We start from the raw sequence: 24,408 nt of genomic DNA, 5'->3' as shown, positions 1-24,408 counted from the left end.
GCCCATCAGTAAGAATAGGTAGCAAACTGAACCTCTGATACATGCTGACATATTTTGTCTTGAAGTCTGGGTCTTTGTCTAGAAGGGGAAATGCTTTGAAATGTGAGGGGCCTTGTCTGCTGTCTCCGGACTTCAAAGGATCTGAATTCTTCCTTTGCAACTGTCCTTTCTTTTTCTTTATATGTTGTAAGCAAGGAGCACAAACATAACAATTCCTTTCTCTATTGGGAAGTAGTTGCTCTTTTTCTGTTCAAAAGACAAGAAAGTGGCATGGTTTGTACTAATAGCAAATCATTGTAGAGAGGCTCATACAACAGAGTCAAGAGAGAGTAAACTGGGATATAACTGTGGTTTCTATAGAGAGCCACCAATTCACATGGTATTTTACAGAATTAATCAGGTCTTTTTTTGAGCAGGAACGCACAGGAATGCAGTTCCGGCTGGCTTGACATCAGGGGGTGTGGCCTAATATGCAAATGAGTTCCCACTGAGCTTTTTCTACCAAAAAAACCACGGAGTTAATAAAGGAAGAAGCAGCTCTCTGCAATCTAAATTGTGAGCAAAGCGTTAACAAACGGAGGGCAGACCTGCATGCTATACTAGCCCTCTGCATGTGGCACTATGCATGTTGAAATCCGAGTGGATAAAGGCAGAGCATGTTGGCTTTACCCCATGCAATCACCAGCCAATGACAAACAGCATCTGTGCGCAGAGGAATTTATTTATTTTATTTATATTTATTTATTTTCTCCAAGGGAGCTGATTTCTGCCAGCTGGAGATCAGTTGGAAAAGCAGGCAATTCCCAGGCCCCACCTGGAGGCTGGCGACCCTAAATACAATGTAATGTCTGCAAGCTCCGTCTCCGTGACCAAACATTTTCAGCCTATGCAAGGCTTTTTTTTAAAAGCAGGAACGCACAGGAACGCAGTTCCGGCTGGCTTGGTGTCAGTGGGTGTGGCCTAATATGCAAATAAGTTCTTGCTGAACTTTTTCTACAAAAAAAGCCCTGAGACTATGCATGTTCTCTTGAGCCAGAGGTTGTTTGTAGGTAGGAGGTGGTGTCAGTTTCCACTTGTGCCCACTCCCCCTCTATATGCATTGCTTGCCATGTGCGTAGAGATTTGCTTAAAGGGCTGACTTTTTTGGGTCCAGCCTGGGTCCTGTTGAACCAGGTGTGCACTGGGATTTCTGCACTGAAACTTAACTTCAAAGCATATAGTGGCCAACATATGGGGGCAGAAGGCTCCACCCATGCCATTTGTAAACCTGAAATGACCCCAGGGAGCTTCTACTTAACCTCACTGGGCAAATTTACCTATAATCTCTGAGTACATATAATGCCCCCACCTCTGGAGTCAGTTCTTCCTGTTCTTGCCCTAGGTTTCTCCTCTCCACTCTGTGACTGCAGTTTTCCTACACAAACGCCATGTGATATATTGTTAAAGCAGTGGCGGACTGGTCAGGGTGTCAGCTTGCCTGATGGCAAGTGAGCCCCTGATGAAGTGGGCCCCCTTAAACATTAGACAATATATTAAAAATGTTAATGGCCTTTTAGTAGCTTGAAAATATAATAGAAGTTCCAGTATTATTACTGCAATGCAACTAAAATTTACATTGTACTTAGGGTTTCCAGCCTCCATGTGGGGCCTGGGGATCTCCCGCTTTTACAACTGATCTCCAGCTGGCAGAGATCAGCTCCCCTGGAGAAAATGCAACCTGGATTTACATTTAATATCTACTGCATACTGCCAGTAAAATGTAGCATATATGTACACTGTAATTGCTAATATACACACACACACACACACACACTTATTTCACAAAAGTTTTAATTGTACCTTTTTCCCACTTATGTATTTTTTGAAAATTTTACTTATTTCTTATAAAAATTAAATGATAGCCTTATGGTTGTGGGTGGGGCCCCCTTTGTCTCCTGGCAACCAATATTTTTAGACCCAGTCCGCCACTGTGTTAAAGGATCTCCTTGTCACATTGGGCCCTCCATTTCAATGGCGTGCCTGTCTTCTGTGCGGGCAGGGTGTGTTCTTTGTGGAGCATTGCAGCTTTGGGGTCTGTAGTGATCACTCTCTTCTGCCTGTGTCTTGCTGCTGAACTTCAGAAAGCTCACGGCTTCTTCAAATTGGACCACTAGTGTGAGACAAGAGACCTAACTGTGCAGACCTAACTGTACAAACTATTCATGGTTTATGAGCAGGTGCTTGCGAAAAGGTTGAATATAATGGAACCAGCAGACAGGCCGTGCTTCAAGATCATAAGCTTTCTGTCTCTTAGCAGTTGACCTAACTCTAAATCATCTGGGATTTATAACAATCGCACAAAATCTAGAAGTTTCAGTTTCATTTCTTTGGCTTTTTTAAAAGGCTTTAAAATGCATTTTTGCTGCAACAGCATCCACTGTCATTCATATATATATATATATATATATATATATATATATATATATATATATATATATATATATATTTTAAACTTGGCTCGTTCTTTTCAGCAGTTGGGCTTCTGTGGAAAATCCTTCTGGCAAAACTCCAGTGATGAGCATGGTTTTTCCCCATGTGGGATTACAACTGTAGGGTTAGATTCTATCTTATGCAGGGCTTTTTTTGGAAGAAAAGCCCAGCAGGAACTTATTTGCATATTAGGCCACACCCCTGAATTGCCATTATTTCACACAGGGGATTTTTTGTTGAAAAAGCCAAACAGGGACTTATCTGCATATTAGGCCACACCCCCTGACACAGCCGGAACTGCGTTCCTGTGAGTTCCTGCTAAAAAAAAAAAAAAGCCCCGATCTTACCCAATTCTTCTGCAGCCCCTGTCACACTTGGGTTTTGTCCACACAGATCCCATGATTCCTGACATAGTCTTTTTGTGGTCAAAAGGGGAAAAGTTGATGAAGGAAAAGGGAGGGGAAAATTCTGTGTTAGCTGAGGGATCTGTCTAAAAAGGCTTCTCAATTAAAGGATCAGGCATAATTGGAACTAAATCTCACTGAGTTATATTTTGTTTACTTTGTAGGGGAGGGGGGAGCCAGGGGACCTCCTGATAGTGGCCTGGCATATTGCGAAGGCTGCTGCTGCTGCCTTTGCACCAATACATGATGTCACTTCAGGTGCAAAAGTGGAAACAATCTTACTGCATTGGAGAGATGCTCTAGGATTTATCGGGATTCTAACAGCATGGGCAGGAGCCGTGTGTTGCTTTTTCATCCAAAGGACAGAAGAGGAGCTAGGCCCAAAAGACAACATGGAATACAATAAATGTGTTGTTATCTGACTGTTTCAGTCGTAAGTTTTGCCCTGGGTATTTTTTGTAAATGACGAAAGTGATGAAATGCTTTTCACAGATTCTGCCTGCTGCTTCCTCACGGCAGTGAAGTACACATAGACTTGCGGCTGTAGTTGATTGGCTGAAAGCACCGTGCTGCCCTAGGGATAGGTGCCATTTTGATAGAACTTGCAGACTGACAACCAAATGCCTACCAACCACCGATAGCAGGGCTGCCTTTTAGTATTTTCTTTTATGCTCCTTGCAAAAGTTGCAAACTAGAACTTAAAACAGCCGTGGGCAAATAAAACATACTGCACAATGAAAAACTTTCCCTAACTGATAAATCATATGAAATGCTAGTGGATTAATCTACCAATTGAACCCACCTAAGGTTTAATTGGTAGACTATTAAGAATACTTCCCGGCTGATCGCTCCTACTGGTGTGGTGTGGGGCTGACAGATTTCCCACAGCTTCCATCTGGAGTTGAATCAACTGGCCGCTGCAGGGATCATTCTAGAGTATCTTCACAAACTCTGGAAGGGGCACACCCTGGGCTGGGCCTGACCTTGGGCTGCCAAGTTTCCTTTTTGTAATAGGAGAAGCGCAACAGCTGCTCTTCTTTCCCCAGCTGGCTATTTAAACTTCTGTTTGTAACAACTATGGGGCAACAGGGGGCATCCTGTCCTGGGCAGTGGTGGAAAATGGGCATCGGAAGACCACTGTCAATTGTCAAAAGAATGTATACCGTACGATTTTTTCTTTTTTGGTATTGAATTCCTTTAGCCAAGGCTGCCTTGCTGAACAAGCACAAAACGGACAGGGTCTTGGGTTGCCAACTCCAAGTTGGGAAATTCCTGGAAATTTGGGGGTTGAGTTTGGGGAGGGCAGAGGAGAGGAGGGACCTCTGAAGGGTATAATGAAGAAGAAGAAGAGTTTGGATTTATACCCTGCCCTTCACTCAGGGTCTCAGGGGAGTTTACAATCTCCTTCCATTCCTCTCCCCTCAGCAGGCACCTTTTAAGGTCAGTGGGGGTGGGAGAGCTCTGAGAGAACTGCTCTTGAGAGTACAGGTCTGAGCGAACCGTGACTGGCACAAGGTCTCCCGGCTGGCTACATGTGGAGGAGTGAAGAATCAGACCCCGTTCTCCAGATTGGAGTCCGCTGCTCTTAACTATTACACCAAATTCTCCACGGAGTTCACCCTTCAAAGTAGCTGTTTTCTCTAGAGACCTGAGCTGTTGAGATCAGCTGTGATTCTGGGAGATCCCCAGGCCTCATCTGGAGGTTGGCAACCCTATGGCCAGGGTAGGTTGGTATACATAAGGCATCCGCTGGTTGTGTCCAGTATATATAATTTTAGCAGTAAGCCTGCTGTAGAAGTGCATTTGCCCTATTGTGGTGAGCCCGCAATCTCTCCTGGATTGAATGCAAAGGAAACCAGTTCCTCCTTTGTGCATCCACAGGGGTGGTTTCTCTTGTGTACATGTGATTCGGTGGCCCTTGTGATAAACATGAGCTGCTTTCAAGAGAGCCAGTTTGGTGTAGTGGTTAAGTGTGCGGACTCTTATCTGGGAGTGGGTTTGATTCCCCACTCCTCCACTTGCAGCTGCTGGAATGATCTTGGGTCAGCCATAGCTCTCGCAGGAGTTGTCCTTGAAAGGGCAACTGCTGTAAGAGCTCTCTCAGTCCCGCCTAGCTCACAGGGTGTCTGTTGTTGGGTGGGGGGGAAGGTAATGGAGATTGTGGTCACTCTGAGATTCAGAGTACAGGGCAAGATATAAATGCAATATCATCATCATCTTTCCACCCTCTGCCTTGGAGCAATAATACCCCAAATTATTTTTAAAAGGAACATATATGAACAGTTCTTAGTTTTGTTTCTTTTTTGTAATAGACAACTCACTGTAAGAAACGTATAGAGAAAGAGGAAATCAAAGTTGGATTCAGGACAGCAATGTGTATCATTTAAGAAGAAAAGGTAGAGGGAAGAAGAAGACTGCAGATTTTTACCTTCTCTCTGAATCAGAGACTCAGAGTAGCTTACAATCTCCTATATCTTCCCCCCGCACAACAGACACCCTGTGAGGTGGGTGGGGCTGAGAGGGCTCTCACAGCAGTTACCCTTTCAAGGACAACTCCTGCAGTAGCTATGGCTAACCCAAGGCCATTCCAGCAGCGGTAAGTGGCGGAGTAAGGAATCAAACCTGGTTCTTCCAGATAAGAGTCCGCACACTTAACCACTACACCAAACTGGCTCTCTCTCTCTCTCTCTAGAGGGGTGCCAAGTTCACTCAGATGCAAAAAGAAAGAATCACAGCCGTTCCCCTTGTGTATTGAGGGGATCTGTAGGAATCTTCAGACGTCTATACTACACACTTCCAGAATTCACCTTTTTCAAGTGGCAGCAAATAGCTCCATTTCGAAATCTGCCCAACCAGATAATCCTCAATGTAACAAGGAGCTCAGGCAGGACTGGAGGGGTTGTCAGACTCTGTGAGCGCTTGATGTTTTTCTGGGCCACGTACCGTTGGGCAGGTGAGAACTCTGCATGACCGGTGCCTCCTGGGGCAGCGGGAGATGTGTGAGCCAGTCTGGCATTTCGAGCTCAGACCAAGAGTGACAGGGTCAAATTAGAAAGACAACTGAGCTGTTCTGTCATCCTGCACTCCTCTGCTCTCCTTTCCACTCATCTGGGCCTTGGTAAGCAGGCTATTTTGTCCAGCCTTTGGTACAGATGGAATATTGAGCAGTTTATCTTTTTATGTGGTATTATGGCAGACCACAGTATAATGAGATTCCCCTTCCCCCTGCTTTATAAGCTTTTATTGGAAGTCCTGTTTGGTATTAGTGTAGTTCAGTAGTTGTCCAGCTTCCAGCCTGCTGTGTCTTGCCATGGAACCTTGCTGCCTTGCAGAAGATCTTGGGGCATGGACCACAATGCACTCATTTCATGTGAGGCAATGACTCGGCTCCTTCAGCCTTGTTAGGGATGTGTGAAATGCATCCTGCAACATTTAACATTTTCTAACCTCTGACTTCTGGTAGCCAGTGAAACTCCACAATGAGGCCTAGCTAGCCGTTGTGTTTTAGGAGCAAAGTGGTTCCCAAGTGGAACCAATGCATTTAGAATCTTCTGTTGTTTGATTCCTGGTTTTTGCGCATCATGGTGGGCATGTGCCATTTGCATCCCAGTGGGCCAGTGGCCTGGGGGGCCGGCATCTCTCCAGGATTGGTTGGGTTTCTGGTCCACCATTGTTGTTGCAGCTTTCATTTCCTCTATATCTTTTCCTCTCCAATGGTTACATTGATAAAACACTGAAGAAAAAAAGAAGTGTTGACGTGACTGTATACAATGAGCTTATATAGGAGCTTCTACATCTAGCCACCGTTTCCTCCCTCCAGCGAGCCTGTGCAAATAAGTGGGCATGCAGCCACCTGTATTCTTTCCCCCCTCTGACAGAAAGTAAATTGGACAGACAAAAGGGAATACTGCTTAACACACAGTGATTCAAATGTAGAATTTGCTGCCAGAGGATGCAGTGATGGTCACAGGAATAAGCAGCTTTAAAGGGGGATTAGATAGATTCATGGAGGAGAAGTCTAACAATGGCTGCTGAGGGGAACCTCCACATTCAGAGGCAATATGCCTCTGCATCCCAGAGCCAAGAGGCAACATCAGGCCTTGGCCTCTGTGCCCAGTTGTTGGCCATCTAGAGGAACTGGTTGCCCACTGTGTGAGGCAGGATGCTGGACTAGATGGACCACTGGTCTGATCCAGCAGGGTTCTTCTGATGCTCTAATGAAGGCCTCAGCCTCTCTGCCCTGTTGTTGGCTCTCCAGAAGAACTGATTGGCCACTGTGTGAGGCAGGATGCTGGACTAGATGGACTACTGGTCTGATCCAGCAGGGTTCTTCTGATGCTCTAATGAAGGCCTCAGCCTCTCTGCCTTGTTGTTAGCTCTCCAGAGGAACTGGTTGGCCACTGTGTGAGGCAGGATGCTGGACTAGATGGACTACTGGTCTGATCCAGCAGGGTTCTTCTGATGCTCTAATGAAGGCCTCAGCCTCTCTGCCTTGTTGTTGGCTCTCCAGAGGAACTGATTGGCCACTGTGTGAGGCAGGATGCTGGACTAGATGGACTACTGGTCTGATCCAGCAGGGTTCTTCTGATGCTCTAATGAAGGCCTCAGCCTCTCTGCCCTGTTGTTGGCTCTCCAGAGGAACTGGTTGGCCACTGTGTGAGACAGGATGCTGGACTAGATGGACCATTGGTCTGATCCAGGAGGGCTCTTTTTATGTTCTTAATGGGGTACAGGGGAAGATTCAAGATAATCAAGTTTGAGCTGAGAACCTACCCGTCCTACTAGTATGGCATTGCTTTACATGCTCCAAATATATATTGGGATGTACTGCTACATCTGCACACTGCAAAGGAAGACCACCTAAAGTGGTCAGCATTATGGCCTTCAGTCTGTTGCTAAGGGTCTCCTTCATACTTTGCTACCCAACAAATGAGAACATCACAGGCAAAAAGTATGGAAACCAGACACTGTAGCTCCCTTTGTGATAGGTGGGAGAATAGAACAGGTAGCAAAGATGCATTTAATCTAGCCAGCAAACTTTTCTCTCTGAGGCATCTTTTGAGTTCCCTGCACTAACTTGCACATTTTAAAGTGGATTCTGGGATGTTAAAAACAGTCTTTTGTTGAGCTTAGAACAGAGCGCAATGGAGATTTCAGCAGCAGGAGATCCAGATGGGTTTTCCCCACTTTACTAGCTGTTTTGCCGTTTTAATGACTAGATATTGCTTTTCCAGACGTGTCTTTCTCTCTCTCCATGTTTTAACCGCTTGTACTCATATGGGCAGAATGCCTTTTATTTTTCACTTCGCCCTCTTTCTTTTCCTTGCAAAGGGGTTAGACGTATATGCACAATATGAATGAAACCAAAGGATGCGTTATTATCTTTTAGCGAGGCTTCATAGATGAACAGAACAACTAAAGCTTTAACTGGGGCAGGGAGGGGGGGCAGTTTTTTTTTTGGTGTGATTGGAAATTATGTCTGTTAAGAGTATATTTTGATTCTGGTGTGTTTACTGTCATAACAGCTTTCTAAAAATGAGAGAGCGCCTAGGAATAATTGAGGTGGGGCCATGGCTCAGGGGTAGAACATTTGCTTGCCAGTTTTGATCCCCAGTTAGATGGATCAGGTTCAGGTGATATGAATGATCTCAGCCTCAGACCCTAGAGAGCCAACTGCCAATGAGAATAGACCAGGGGTGGCCAAACTTGCTTGACATAAGAGCCACATAGAATAAATGTCAGATGTTTGAAAGCTGCAAGACATGAACATCAGAGGTGGAAGGAAGGAAGGAAGATGGGGAAGGGAGAGGTAGAAAGAAAGCAACTTTAAATGCATTCTCTAAGCTGCCAGCTGGAGAAGTGATTTAAAGAGAAAAATGCTTGCTTCACGCCAGCCAGTGGGGCAGTGGGGGCTTTGAGAGCCACATAACATGTGTGAAAGAGCCACATGTGGCTCCTGAGCTACAATTTGGCGACCCCTGGAATAGACCATATTGACCTTGCTAAGATCAATGGCCTGATTCAGTATAAGGCAGTCTCTTTGCTTGTATATGTGTTGATTGGTATATCTTAGTTGTTTCTGCAACTGAGGGTGTAATTAGCCAAGATTTTGGTGAGTGGTGGTTGGGATTTGCCAGAAGGAACAGTTTTCTGTATGTGAGTGTGGGAGAATTTGGAGTGCTTCATTGTGGGAGGGTTTTCTGCTTGTCTCCCATCCCAGTTTCAGTCCAAATTGTCCCCTTCCACCTTGCAGCGCTTATTGACCAGATAAACAGACACCTCTCCTCACTCATGCTATGCATATAAAGGTATTGGAGATGCAACTGCAGATTTTAAATGTTGCCCTGAGGTAGCTCACCCTTCACTCTTAAGCGTCAGTTTTGAGGATTGGGTTAGCAGGTAGATGTACTTAAATTTGAGTCCAGTTGCACTTTTAAGACAACAAAGTGTAATTCTAGGTATAAGCTTCATGTGTTTGTTTCATCAGGTGCACAGAGTTTGTTCTGTTACTTCAGACCATCATGCCAACCCACTTAAATTTAATCAGTATTGATTTAAAGCTAGGGGTGCCAACTTGCCAGCCTCCAGGTGGGGCCTGGAGATCTCCTGCTTTTACAACTGATCTCCAGCAGGCAGAGATCAGCTCCCCTGGAGAAAATGGCTCCTTTGAAGGATGGACTCTATAGCATTATACCATGCTGAGGCCCCTCCCCCCCCAACCCCCCCTCTCTCGGATCCACCCCCAAAGTCTCCAGGTGTTTTCAAACACAGACCTGGCAACCCTATTATTCATTTGATAATTATGCAAGTTAGTGGGCAAACTATCTTATAGTTCTTAATTTGCTTGGGACCTGTACTTTTCTGAAGACACATTGCCCTTATTTAGTAGCCAGGGTTTGTGCAGGCAGATTTGGGTTTTTTTTATGAATGCACCTGGCATTCTTTGTTGTGCAGGAAGTTCTCTCTCTCTCTCTCTTGCATTCCTCTTGTTTCTGGAGCAAATAGTTTAATGTCCTGCCAAAGGGATATTTTGAAAATTAGTTTTTTTTTTTAAGTGGCAGTGAAGCTAAAATGATATTTTTAAACTACTTTCAAAAGCCTGGTGAAACTGGAAAGCTGAAATTTCTTAGGCAGCATTTCAGTACTTTTTTGCACCTACATTTTCTTTGGGCCACTGTAGAAGAGGCCCTGCATCTGCTTTGGCTGCTCATGCAACTTTTATGAAAAATACCCATACTAAAACTTGATGGGGCTGGAGGAGCATCTCTCTGAGTAGTATTGTTTTATTTGCAATATTGATGTACCACTTTTCAAGGGAATGATACCAAAGGAATTTATATTAAATAGCTAAAAGTATGAAATCTTCAAGTGTAAAAGTGCTGGTTTTTAGAAATGAGCACAGATCTGAACCTGAGCCCAAGTCCAGGCTGGACTTTGCCCAGTTTGCAAACCTCAAACGTGGTGCTGACCCTAATCCTCTTTCAGGCACCAGGCTAAAATGTGCTTTTTAACCTAGATGGTTCTTTTTTTTTTTTTACCCAGGTAAGTGGTTTATCTTTTAAATTGCCGTCTTTTAGCCTGAGGACTGTCTTGGGAGGCTCATTTTTTGACTGTTTAAACGTTTTGTGCTCTTTTTAAAATGCTCTGGCTTTGTTTGTAATGGTTTGGGATTTTCATAGTTTGCTAACGCTTTTTAATCCCTTTATCATGTTTTGTTTTGTATGCCCCCTCAAGCGGGTCCACTGGAGAGGCAGCCTATAAAGTTTTGAAATGAATGAACGGATAATAGCAGATCACGACTGGAGCTCAATCCAGATACGATGACAGCTTCTGCCTCTCTTTCTGGCCCCATCAATGTCTGCTGGGAGGTTGTCATCCAGAAGCTAATCTGGACGTGCTCCAAGCCTGGCTTTGTTCTCAGCAGTAGTGTTCACCCATGTACCATATCCAGGGCTTTTTTTTTGTGTAGAAAAAGCCCAGCAGGAACTCATTGGCATATTAGGCCACATCCCTGATGCCAAGCCAGCCGGAACTGCATTCCCCATGCTGGCTGGGGCTGATGGGAGTTGTAGGCAAAAAAAATCTGGAGAGCTACCATTGGCCACCCCTGCTCTATGGTAATCTTCAGAGGCCTTGCTTTGAGTGCCCCTGCCAACTGAGGCTCATATGTGCGGGGCTCTGACTCCTGGCACCAAACGCCCAGAGTCTAGAGACATTTGACTCGGGACATCATGGATGTCTCACTGACAATGGAGATCCAGGTTTCCAATGTTGCCAGGCTGGCATTTTACCAACTATGACAAGTCAGGCTGCTGGCCCCCTACCTGTTGTGGCCCGACAGATGGTGAGTGCCATGCTGTTTTACCAGCCGATCAGCTGATTGGCAGGGGGGCCCTTTAGATCGCCCAGGAGTGGTGCTCAACTGCCCTTCCGGGCATTGAAATAGACCTGGGGTGGAGAAGGGAGGGAGGAGGAGGCTGAGGAGTGGGCAAACTAGGCACTTGCCTAGGGGGAAGGGGAGGAAAGCTAAATTTTTCACCCCTGCCCTGCTGGCACCCTAGGCAACTGCCTAGTTTGCCTAGTGGGTGTGCCAGCCCTGGTGGCAACCAACATCTGTTGGTGGTCCCAAGCCTGAGGGACATCCAGCTGTCCTTGGCCAGGGCCTTCTCTGCCTTGGCTCCAACCTGGTAGAACTCTCTGCCAGATTCCATCCAGGCCCTGCAGGACTCATTACCATTCCACAGGTCCTGTAAGGCAGAGATGTTCCACCGGGCATTTGGCTGAAGGCAACTATGCTTTCATCTTGGCACTTCCGCTCCCACTTTACTCCCCCTCTGCTTGATAGCAGCACCACCAGGATTCAGATGCCATTTTTGGGGGAACTATAATGTTTTACAGTTTTTATTATTATTATTCGGAATTTTATCTGTTTGTAAAATATAATTTGTTGTTAACTACCCTGAGCCTGGCCATTGGGAAGAGCTGTCAAAAACCTGATTAAATCAATCAATCAATCTAAGCCTATCCATTCTGCCTGAAAAAAACCCTTATGGAACTTTAATTGCAGATGATATTTTTGGTTGGAAAGATCTGCACCTTTGATGTCTTAAATCGGAGAAGGGGCTGATGGAATCAAGCGGGCCTTATTTAAATCCTGGAGTACCTTAATGCAGAGAACATGATATGGAAGTGAAAGATTTACGTTTCGGCTTGACATTCTTAACTGAGGATTAACCCTATGATTTACACTGTGTTTTTCTAAGTTTCGGCCTGGTACATTTGGTCAACAGCTATGGTTAAGCACAGATGTGTCCAGGGCTTTTTTTTTTGAGCAGGAATGCACAGGAACGCAGTTCCGGCTGGCTTGGCATCAGGGGGTGTGGCCTAAAATGCAAATGAGTTTCAAAAAAGCCCTGGATGTGTCTATTACTGAGCTGTGTGTACAACATAATAATCTGCATGCTTTCTATTTCAGGACAGTGTATTACATGGAAAACAAGCAAATATACAGTATGCAGTACCAGACGGTGTACAAATGTTGTTCAGGATGGTCTCAACTTGGAGGAGAGTCAGGCTGCCGTTACCGTAAGTACCATAGTCTATTGAAGATACTTTTATCCTTTAATGAATTGGTGCACATGATTACTTGTACGGGTGTTGGAAATTCAGTCTATTTTTGTGAATTACTTCAGCAGTGCATACAAACTCTGGTCTCAGAATCAGATCAGCCCCAGTGGTTTCTTTCAGTTGGCCAGTTTTTCTGTAATGATTCTTTTTACTGGAAATGCTAAGGAATAAACCTGAGGTCTTCTGCATGCAAAGCAGGTGCCCTACCGCTAAGTAGCTCTCAAGCATGCTTTCTGAAATGTTCTGTTTTTTACATAAGACCACAAGAAGACAACATAAGAAGAGCTCTGCTGGATCAGATGAATGGTCTATCTCAGGGGTGTCAAACGCATATGTTATGAGGACCGGATCAGACATAAATGAGACCTTGTTGGGCCAAGCTATGTCAGGCCGGGCCATGTGTGTACCTGTTTAAAATTAGGTAGTAGAGATATAAATGTTATATAGGACACAGACAAACACAATTAAATACTGTTTTTAAAGAGCCAGGAAGCGCTTAGAATAATTTTTGACAATTTCAGCCAAGAATTTGGCAACAGCTCTTGTGATATCAGTTACGCTGTCATTTAGTAGGAAATGGCAATCATTCCTGTTTTCTTGATTATAGGATGGTAAGGCAAGACTATCTAACAGAACCTTCTGGAGATTAGAACACAGTTGGCAGTTCAATAAGATACGCTGGATCGAATCAGGCGAGCTTGACCCGCATAGACAATGTCTCTCGCTAAAGGGGACTTGAAGAAATCTCCCATAGAGAACGTTGGAGGGAAATGCATTCATCCTACCCAGCATAAAAGCTATCTGCTGTTGTGGGTTATCTAGTTCAGATAAATATTTGGCCATTTCCCTGGCCGTCTAATCAAGTCCAAGTGAGGCAGGAGAGCAAGTATAGAACTAGACAGGACACAGTTTATGGAATTCTAGATCTAAGAGTCTCTGTTTGATAAATCTAATTTAAGATTAGGTAGCAGAGATACAGACTTTATAAAGGACAATTGAGCAAGCCTGGCAAAGCAAGCTGTGATGCAGAAAGGAGCGAGAGAGAGGGAGAAGGAAGAAGATGACAGCCAGTTGCTCAGGGGCCTGATAGGAGCCTTCTGGGGGCCTGATTTGGCCCCAGCCATGTGTTTGACACCCCTGCTGTATGCTAAAACCATAATGTTTCCAGCAATTCCTAGAGCTATCATATGCTACTTCCAGGTTTTCCACAGAAGTGACATAATGGTGCAGACACTGCTGCTGGATTCTACTTTTTTTTTTTTATCCTGCCGCCACTCAAAGCAGTGAGCGACTAGAAGAGTCACACAGAAGGAGATCTGGAGAAAAAGCACAAGCTCTGCTTCTGTCAGCTTCTATGTAGTAAAGTTCTTAAAGGAACATAATCCATTAAAGCAGACTGATAACAAAAATGCCTAAGTTATGCCTCAGCTAACAAAAATGCCTCAGACTGATAACAGAAGTGCCTCAAAGCAGTGTCAGGCAGCAGAAGCTGGGGGAAGGTCTTCCTCTGCCCCCTCCTGGGGAAATGGCAAGCCTAGATTGTGTGGAGCAGGGTTTCTGTAGAGACCTAAGTATGTCACTACAACTGTGTGGAGGAAGGTGTCCCAATTTCAGGCCACATGTTTACTATCTATTCTCCATCATTAACTGGTGTCTCAAGCCCAGCATTCCTTTATTCATTGGTGAGACTGCCAACCGCCCCCCCCCCCCCCAGCTTTGGGAAGCAGGGCAAAGATTAAAAAAGACCATGTGGTGATCAAAACAAAACTCAATATGACCTTCTCTCAACTCAGAAAGCAAATTGATTACTGTCAAGGTTTTCCTGTCGAGGAAGTGAATAATTGCCTTCAGGAAGGCTGCATGAGGAGAAGCGAAAGGGGCCGCCTAAAGAAACATCTGAACTTGGTCATTTGAACTACCAGAGTTGGAAGGAGGAAACATATCGTTTGTAGAAGGAAAAGCCATGCGCGAGATAATGAGTAGGGACACAGATAGGAAAGAGTTCTGTGAAGAACAACAATGATCTCTGTTCATGAAAAAAAAGTGTACTTTTTTAGGCAGAACAAAGCTAGGAATGTGCTTTAGAACTGATATGGGCAAAACAGGGTGAGAGCCTAACCAATTTTGCACTAGACCTTTAATCCTGGTTTAGCTCTGCCCTCAAACTGACATTCTACACTAGAACCAGAGAATCAGAGAAACCAACTCCATGACTCTATGATTCTAGTGTAGAATGTCAGCTTGGTGACAGGGCTAAACCAGGATTAAAGGTCTAGTGTGAAATTGGTCCCTGTCTCTTTAAGCTTTTACAACTAGGAATCATTTGTTTTTCCTACCAGCCACAAAGTATGGCTTCAGGGGAGTGATTTATGTTGGGAAAGGTCACAGGAGGAAGGGTTGAAACCCCTCCTCTCCACTGATGAAACTGTTTTTTTTACTGAGTCAGGCTATTGGTCTGTCCAGCTCAATATTGGCTGTTGAACTGGCTGTGACTTTCCAACTGCCTTTCCCACCACCTGCTGTAGAGTTGCCAACTCTGGGTTGGGAAATTCCTGGAGAACTGGGGCTGGAGCCTGAGACACTGGGCAGGGAGGGGTTTGGGCACCTCAGTCTACCCTCCAAAGGGCCTGTTTTCTCCAGAGGAACTGTTCTTTGCTATCTAAAGATAAGCTGTAACTCTGGGAGACCTCCTGGTCGCATCTGGAGACTGGCAACCCTAACTGCCACCCAATAAACTTTTTGCTCGACATGCTAGGCATTGAGTCTGAATGTTGCATGTGGATTTCCTAGAGTTGCTTCCCTAGGGTGGGTCCATTTTGAGGACAATGTTGCTGAGCATTTAGTGCTTCTGGTTAAATGCGCAGACTCTTATCTGGGAGAACTGAGTATGATTCTCCATTCCTCCACATGCACCTGCTGGTGTGACCTTGGGTCAATCATAATGCTCTCTCAGAGCTGTGCTGCTCAAGATCAGTTCTGGGAGAGCTTTCTCAGCCCCATCTACCTCACGGGGAAGGGGAAGGAGATTGTAAGCTAAGTGAAGGGTGGGGTATGAATCCAGTCTCCCCCCCCCCAAAGAAATAGGCCATGCATGCATTTTTATTTTGTTTATATATTTCCATTATGACCCCTCCTTTCTTCCCAATGGGGACTTGAACTGGCCGAGATCGGGGGTGGCCAAACTGTGGCTCAGGAGCCACATGCGGCTCTTTCACACATATTTTGTTGCTCTTGAAGTCCCTATCATCCTGTCAGTTGGCTTGGAAGAAGGCATTTGTCACTTTAAATCATTGGTCTGGAGGATGCATTTAAAGTTGCTTTCTTTCTACCTCTCCATCCCCTAACTATTTGCCTTCCTTCCTTCCTGTCTTGTGGCTTTCAGACTTCTGACATTTATTCTACGTGGCTCTTATATTAAGCAAGTTTGGCCACCCTGGCCTAGATCATTCCCCTCTCCTCCATTTTATCCTCAGCACGGCCCAGTGAGGTGGGCGAGGCTGAAAGACTTGCAGAGGGGGGGATTAAACCTTCCCAGATCCTGATCTCTTTTACGTCTTTTTATTCTTTTTCGTGAAGAAGACCGAACGGTTTGCCTTACAATAAGTAGCAGCAAGGCGCTATTGGCAATGAAAGCATATGTTTTGTTGGAAGATAAGCAAAGGAATGAGTCCCCATGGTGGTATTAGGTTCCATGGTGTTATTCCCTGAGTAAATATGGGGAACAGAGACGGCATCTGGATATGTGGCAAGGCCTCATTCTTTTTTTTCTGTCGCTAAAAGTAGGCTGTTGCTGAGTAGCTGTTTTAGATTAGGGGACTATTGGTTAGTGAGGGCAGGCCTATCTCTTTTGTCTAGTGACAATTTCCTTGTCCAAGAGGGTCAGTGGATCATCAATGGTATGTTGGGGTGGCTTTATCTATAAGCTGTAAGTGACAAGATACATCTGAAATTTACCATTCCTGATAGAATCTTAGGTATATTGGCTGTTTAGCTTATTACATATACTTAACCCATTTTTACTATATTTTATTGTATTCTTTTTTTCCGATGGCAAACTTGAATGATGTTCACATGTTAAATAGTAAGTTAGGTGGACAAGAACATCGCTATCCAATGTATTTCTCTTTTAGCTGTACTGACATACTTAAATAGGGATATTGGCTTTTTATCTCATTATGTATACTAAACCCATCTTCCATTATATTTTAATGTATTTTTCTTCTAATGGCAAACTATATGTATGTTGCATGTTAAAAGGCAAACTAGTTAGATGGGAAAAACATCTGAGATACCAATGCCCTCTTTTTGACCCAGGCTTATATAACAGAGTGATTGACAGACACTCTCACATTTTGACATATTAATATTTTATTGCTTTCTCATACTCATGCTACCCAGATCGAAGGTTTGCTCAATTTGTTAATTTCACTATTCTGTCATTGGATCTTAAATTTGTACCATTTTGCATTCTAAACCGTTGCCTAGCAGCTATCTATAGCCCTGTTCACTGTACTTGAATCCTCATCTGATGGAGTGTGCTTAGAGCACATGAAAGCTTACGTTCTGAATAAAACTTTGTTGGTCTTAAAGGCGAACATGACTCCTACTTTGGATTACCTCATCATCAGGCAATCCCTGATCTTTTCTCTTTCATCGACTTGCATCTACTTCAGAGTAAGAGAGTCTAAATGTGCATAGGAATATCTGTGAATACATTTGAAATCCTTGTTCTGGACATCGTTAAGCCCATATCCCAAGGGCACGTTTCATGCGAAAAACTCAAAAGTGAATGGCACGAACACTTTGCCTTTGAACACGTTGTTAGCAACTGTTAGTTGTATGACACCCCACTAGAAAATTAACTACCGTTTTTTGTTTATTTTTCTCCAGGAAAAAAAAAAGATTTTCCCACTGGGGTAAAATTGTACTCTGTCCCATTGTTAAGTATTGGACTTCAACGTTATCCCAGCTAAGTTTCTTTAGAAACTTGTTGGTTGGTTGAAGTTTAAACTGTTGGTGTGAGCTAGCTGACCATATTTTAAACCTCCAGCTTACTCATTTTTATTTTAGCTCAGGAAAAATGACCCCAGAGCAAACTTAATTTATGCAGTAGCTCACAAAGTAGAACTTCACAGCTTAGAGGGAGCATTGGTTGGTTGTTCCATTTTCAGTAGGATTTTTACTTTTCTAAAAGAAACACGGTTATCATTGATTACTGATAGGTTATCATTGGTCCACATGGGTTACAAACACACACCACAAATGTGCATGTGTTCATATGTGCTGTATAGTGTGTGCTGTCACACATATTGACTTCTGTTAGATGCAATTAAATTTATTGGGGATTTATTTCTGCTCAACACACAACCAGTTTGGGGTAACCAGTAACCCATCAGCAACAAACACCCCTCCCTCTCCATGTCTCAGTTAAATTTTACTGATCGCTTTGTACTGCCTGTTAAATTAGGCGCTGTCAGATCAGCACCCTTTTTAATGCCCCTTTTGAGAATCAGAGTATCTTCTGCAAAAAAGGAAGGCTGGAAAACAAATAGCGAAATGTCATGGAAAATGCTGTGAAGCTACACTGTAGGGAGAGGTCTGTATACTGAACTTCTTCCACCAGAGATCAGTTAATTGTCTTGTGAAACACTAGACTTCCTAGCAACTCCCCTTTTATCAAAAGGGGTTGTGTCTGCCCCACTCATAATGTCCTCCCGTGCTGTCAGATCACACTTCATAAATGTTGGGTCCAATTCTTTTGCAAAAAGGCTTTTTCATGTGTGACTTTCTTTGGCTGCACCCCTCCACCATTCCTTTGGATTCTAGATGTGGTTGTTCCATCCTTTGTGTCACTCCCAAATGAAATTAAATAAAACCATCTTAGCTTCTAATGAGTTTCTGGGCAAACGTCTGGCAGTATTCATATAGGAAGAAGACGATGACTCATTGCCACAAGGCATAAATGGCCTTTTGGTAACAGGAACTCCTTTGCATATTTGGCCGCACCCCCCTTGATATAGCCAATCCTCCTGGAGCTTACAGTAGGTCCTGTACTAAGAGCCCTGTAAGCACATGGCGGATTGGCTACATCAGGGGTATGTGGCGTAATATGCAAAGGAGTTCCTGCTACAAAACTAACTAACTTAGTCAGATGCATGAAGTCTATATCCATAGAAGATATGCTTAAGGTTACAAGCAGCAGAAAGGTGGGAGTGGGGAGATGTTATAAAGAGAGGCCACTTTGAAACAATAACCAATCAAAGAGAAAACAATCCATTCAGTATAGGTGAGGAGGACCACTCTCGAGGTAGACAGACCTGGGGGAACATAAAAGCCGAACTGGGGAAGGTACATCGTGACATAAGATAAGCAGAATGAATTAACGTGCATAAAAGGTGGGTCATGCTGAGCTATTAGAACCTACAGTGAGTGAGGAAATCCAAGTCCTTGTTCAAACATGGGGAAGGGTTAGTTGATGAATCCTAATTTGGCACTTTCACATTGTATTCTCCCTCTGCAGTCGTTTTGTTAGGAGAACAGTAACCTTTAGATCATCATTAGCATTCTTTGGATGATTAAAATCTTTCCCTACTGTTTTCTGAATATTGTAATGTTTTAATGTCAGATTCCTGACCAGTTATACTTTGTCATATGGACCGTCCTGTTTGTCCAGTCTAGAGAACACAAGGGCATTCTAAAAGTGGTTAGACATATTCATAGAGGGATAAGAGTATCTACAGCCATGCAAGCTCAATGAGACTTTCAGGTACTGGGTCAGGGGCAAGACTTATGGTCTGATCCAGCAGGATATGTCCTGTGTTCCTTAGAAGCTTACCTCTAGTCTTGAAGGACATGAGCTTGGTATGAAGGGAGAGATTGTACTGACCTATAAGAAACAGGCAGACGGAGGCTCAACTCATAGGCTTATGCAACCCAGGGATTCAAGCCCTTGTAGACATTTCCAGTCTAAAACTGAACTTGTGTTCCTTTCTGCTGTACATTTCCAAAATGGATGGGCTTGGATCCAGTGTTTATTTTCCATTTCCACTGATGAAAGGACCCTTGCTGCAGCAGAGGTATGCTCTGCCAGTGGAAGTTTTTGTGGCACTGGTGGGAAGCTCTTTGCATTGGTGGAAATCCACTGTTAGCCAAGCAGAAACCTTGGAAGTAGCCTATGGAGTTTACTCTACGGTGATGTCACCAAGGGATCGAGAGATGCCACTCAACTTCCGTAATGAACCGGAGCCAACAATGGCATTTGTTTGCATACCAGAGGTACAGATTGCATGCCTATTTTTCTAAGGGAAAGTGTGCTTGTCATTGGGGCCACTGCCTAGTCTGGCAAGGAGAGAAATATGAGCTCAGTTTTGTATTAAAGGCTTTCCCTGGTCTAAGGCTGACATTGACCTGTGGGCAACCTTGTAGCCCACATACTGTATGTCTTCCTGCCATGTATGCCAATACCATCACCTGAAAATGGATTTTAGGTAATGGATTATTGGTAAACATAGAGGGGGCCATGGCTCTGTGGTAGAACATCTGTTTGGCATGCAGAAGGTCCTAGGTTCAATCCCCAACATCTCCAGTTAAAAGTTTAGGTAGGGGATATGAAAGATCTTTGCCTGAGACCCTGGAGAATCGCTGCCAGTCTGAGTAGCAATGGACTAAAGGCAGCTTCATCTGTATATGATGTTGACTGCATGCAAATAAAGTATGCCAGTCAGTCAACTACCCTTTGGTGTTTGATGCATTTCCAGAGGCCCGAATCAGTTGTTCTCCTCCGCTTGATAGTATCTTAAATAGAATTCTGAAGGTCCTTTTCAACACTATCTCATTACCTTGGAGATCTGGGCTGTCCAAGTTGAATGCTACCTTTGTATTCATAAGCAGCAATTGGTAAGGATGTTCAATAAGACTCTTAAGCCACAACTTAACTGAAGCCAACACAAAGCTTAAGGGCTACTGTTTTCATGCAGCCGAAGTCCAAGGTAACAATGGGTTCAGACTTCGGTCATAGTGGGATTTAAGCTGGAGATCAAGGTGTCCAAAAAAAAGGTGTCCAGTAAAAAAAAAGCCTTGGGTGATGGTGAATGGAAGCTTATGATGGGATAGATCCAGTGCTGCATTTTTACAGGCACAAGGACTTCTGCCCATGGAGCGTGACTTTCACAGCTTTCTCCTCCTATGACAGCTCAAAATGCCTGGTTCAAATCCTACTTCTGTTCCTCCAAGAGCAGTATTTGGGGGAGGGCATTTCAGGATGGCATGGAGGAGGAGCTGAGAAAGGCACGTTACATGGGCAGAAGTCTTTGCACCGATGGAAATATGGTGTTGCACCTACCCCATTTTCTCTGCTTTGTAAGGTCTGTAGTGTATTTATTAAAATTAGGTATACCCAGGGGTGGAATTCTAGCAGGAGCTCCTTTGCATATTAGGCCACACCCCCTGAGGTAGCCAATCCTCCAAGAGCTTACAAGGCTCTTTTTTGTAAGCTCTTGGAGGATTGGCTACACCAGGAGGGTGTGGCCTAATATGCAAAGGAGCTCCTGCTAGAATTCCACCCCTGGATATACCCTATTTTTTGCAAAAGTAGATTTGCATGGAAGGTAACAATGGTCCAAAATTTGCCTCCGTAAATCATCTTCTGTAGTAGAATTCTACTACTTCTTGAATTTCTTGATGTTTTGATTCTTGTCTAGTCACATTTTCAACATATTCTGCAGAATAATATGTCCTTTATTGACCACCACCCAATTTTGTACCTTTTGGTCACCACTTTGATGTCTGTGCAGCAAATGTTACGACCTTCCTATTTCTTTTTTCAAAATTGGCCAAGTAGCTTCCATCTAAGGCTCTGTACAGACATAACATCAAACCATGGTTTATTTCAGCTGTGGTTAGCTTGTGTGAAACCAGGATTTGGCTCACAGACAACAAACACTGGTTTGCCTTGGCAATGTATACTGTCGGGAATATATACTGTAGCACTTGAGAAAGAAACAGGCTTAATCCAGGATATCTGTGTTCGGACATCAAAGCATATCATAGTTCAGATTCTGGTTAACAAACCCACTTTTCGGTTTCTGGCTCTACTGTGACAGACCCTAACTAATCATGGCTAGTGGAGAGACCTGCATTCAGACCATCACATTAACCAGTGGTTAGTGATTGGAATTAAGCTTTTGCATGCAAACTGTTTCAGGTATTGTTTGTAGTCAGAGCAAAAGTATGCCTGGAATCAGATGTGGGCTAGGGGATACCAGAGAGGATGGCAGATGGCTGAGGAATCAAGTCTCCAGTAATTAAAAAAAAATACAGATTGATCAATAGCTGCCTTAAATTGAATCAGGCCATCGAGCCCAGTGATGCCTACGTTGGCAATGGGATAGAAAGGGCTTTGCTGACTCTACTGCCTGCAATGCTTGTAACAAAACACAGAACCTGGACCTCAGTGGATGCAAGGCATCCTGTCGAGATTGGTTGTCCTCCTTTATGCAGCTGCCTGATACCGCATCAAATGAGGCTGAGGCTTCCCTTGTTCAGTCGCTCAGTCGAGTGCGACTCTTTGCGACTCCATGGACCAAGTCATGCCAGGCCCTCCTGTCTTCCACCATCCTCCGAAGTCTGCACAAATTCATGTTAGTCACGTCAGTAACGCTGTCCAGCCACCTCATCTTTTGCCATCCCCTTCTTCTTTTGTCTTCTGTCTTTCCAGCATCGGGGGCTTCTCCAGTGAGTGCTCCCTTCTCATTTGGTGGCCAAAGTATTTGAGCTTCAGCTTCAGCATCTGACCTTCCAGGGAACAGTCAGGGTTGATTTCCCTTAGGACTGACTGGTTTGATCTTCTTGCAGTCCAAGGGACTCTCAAGAGTCTTCGCCAGCACCACACCATTTTTTTTAAGCTTTGCTACGTGAGATCTTTAAACTGAACTGAACTTCTGCAAAGCATGTTCCACTCCTCACCTCTGGGTCCTCCCTGTTTCTCTACAAGAGTTAAGAGTGAATGAGTTTTGTTCTCAACAGCAGGAAGAGAATAGCAGGAAATACAGTCATGGTGTTAATGGTCTGTTTTATTACCAGTTATTGCAAGCAGTGGTGTGATAAAAGCCCAACAATGAGTATTATCACGGTTACCATCATGTTTATGTTAAAAATAACACACTGAATGGCATTCCAGGAGTGTTTGGGCTGGAGCTTTCCTACATACCTTACCAGAACTCCAGACTCAATACAGAACCTGGCCCTGTGATCTTGAAGTGTCTGGATGCCTTTTGCAACTTTTGGCTTTACGGTGCTGTAAATCTGTGGCTTGGTATAGCTACAGACTTACCGAATTTAACTGATGCGGCTGCATCATACAGCACAGGACTACAAACTCCACATAGGTCTTCAGTTTGCTCTCCTCCATAGGAAACCTGACCCAGAAGTGTTTCCCTTGGAATTTCTCACTATTTGAGCAAGAGGGGAATATAACAATATAAGACAATTTTACTGGTTAGATTGGATTGAATTACTCATGGGTATGAGATTCTGTAATAATAAGCAGCAATGCAAGGAGATCCAGATGTGTTGAAAATGTATGCTTGCTGCATACATTTGGAGAATGTAGAGGAGATGATATTATTCCAAGGAATAAATTAGTACAAATTTATGAGGTGCAAAAGTTGGACTAGGATGTGGGAGATCTGTGTTCCAGTTTGCCCTCTGCCATGAATTTTACTGGTTGACTATGGGCCAGTCATTCTCTTTCAGCAGAATCTACCTAACCTGGTTGTTGTGAGGATAAACTGTGGAGGTACTGTGTATCCTACACATTGAAGCTGCCTTATCCTGAATTAGACCACTTTGTTGTTGTTCAGTCGCACAGTCGAGTCTGACTCTTTGCGACCCCATGGACCAAGTCATGCCAGGCCCTCTTCTCTTTTGCCATCCTCTGAAGTCTGCTCAGATTCATGTTAATTATATCACTAACACTGTCCAGCCATCTTTTGCCATCCCCTTCTTCTTTTGCCAGCATCAGGATCTTCTCCAGTGACCGTTCCCTTCTCATTTGGTGGCCAAAGTATTTGAGCTTCAGCTTCAGTATCTGAACTTCCAGGGAACAGTCAGGGTTGACTTCCCTTAGGACTGATTGATTTGATCTTCTTGCAGTCCGCGGGACTCTCAAGATTCTTCTCCAGCACCACAGCTCGATCAATATGCTCTGCTCAGATTGGCAGCAGCTCTCCAGGGTCTCTCATACCTGGTTCTTTTTAAACTGGACATGCCAGGGATTGAGCCTGGGATCTTCTTCATGCAAAGCAGATGCTCTGCCACTGAGCTACAGCCCCTGCCCTGAGCTCCTTGAAAGGAGGGTAGGATGAAGATCTAATGAATAAATTGCATTCATGTACCGTGTCCAACCCCGAAGGACTCCCCTAGTGGCTAATAAGAAAAACCTACGGAAGGCTTTAACAATTGGATAATTTGGGAGATGAAAGCCCAGTCCCAGCTACCCCATTCCTATTAATGAGGGGTAAGGGCTGAGCTGCAGAACAGCTATCAAAAGGATCCAAGAAAATCGTCACACAATGCAAAACACAGATTAATGCTTTGGGTCGACGTAGTCTTATCTGCACCCTGCCACAGTTATTCATTAATTCCGAGTCGGCTGCAAAAATGCTCACCTGAGAAGCAGCAGCTAGAGCTGCGTATTCCTCGCTGTCTTTTGTTCCTCTTCCCTGGCTTTTTGTTTTTTTGTGGTTTCGTTTCTGGCACTCTAGATCGGAGAGATTCTGCACGTGAATGCCATGTGTTTTGAATTCAGGTACTTGAGGCACACAAAAGCTCTCTCTCTTCTCCGTTTACTCTTTCTCTCTGAAGAAATATATCTTTGCTTTAGACTCCGGGGCTTTTGTTCTCCTTGCCC

At 44.2% G+C, this 24,408-nt stretch overlaps 1 protein-coding gene across 4 annotated transcripts in view; it reads left to right on the top strand.

Annotated features, from left to right (window-relative positions):
- The window catches only part of LOC132586940 (multiple epidermal growth factor-like domains protein 6), an 85,655-nt gene that overhangs the window by 16,967 nt on the left and 44,280 nt on the right, over positions 1–24,408 (top strand). For all 4 annotated transcript variants that reach the window (XM_060259101.1, XM_060259099.1, XM_060259100.1 and 1 more), the window contains one exon: positions 12,349–12,458. In XM_060259101.1, coding sequence (XP_060115084.1) covers positions 12,349–12,458 — 110 coding nt within the window. The remainder of the gene's footprint in view (positions 1–12,348; positions 12,459–24,408) is intronic.

The sequence above is a fragment of the Heteronotia binoei genome, chromosome 18, assembly GCF_032191835.1.
Source record: "Heteronotia binoei isolate CCM8104 ecotype False Entrance Well chromosome 18, APGP_CSIRO_Hbin_v1, whole genome shotgun sequence".
Taxonomy (NCBI): domain Eukaryota; kingdom Metazoa; phylum Chordata; class Lepidosauria; order Squamata; family Gekkonidae; genus Heteronotia; species Heteronotia binoei.
Note: the sequence above shows the minus strand (reverse complement) of the source record. Positions and strands in the feature narration are given on the sequence as shown.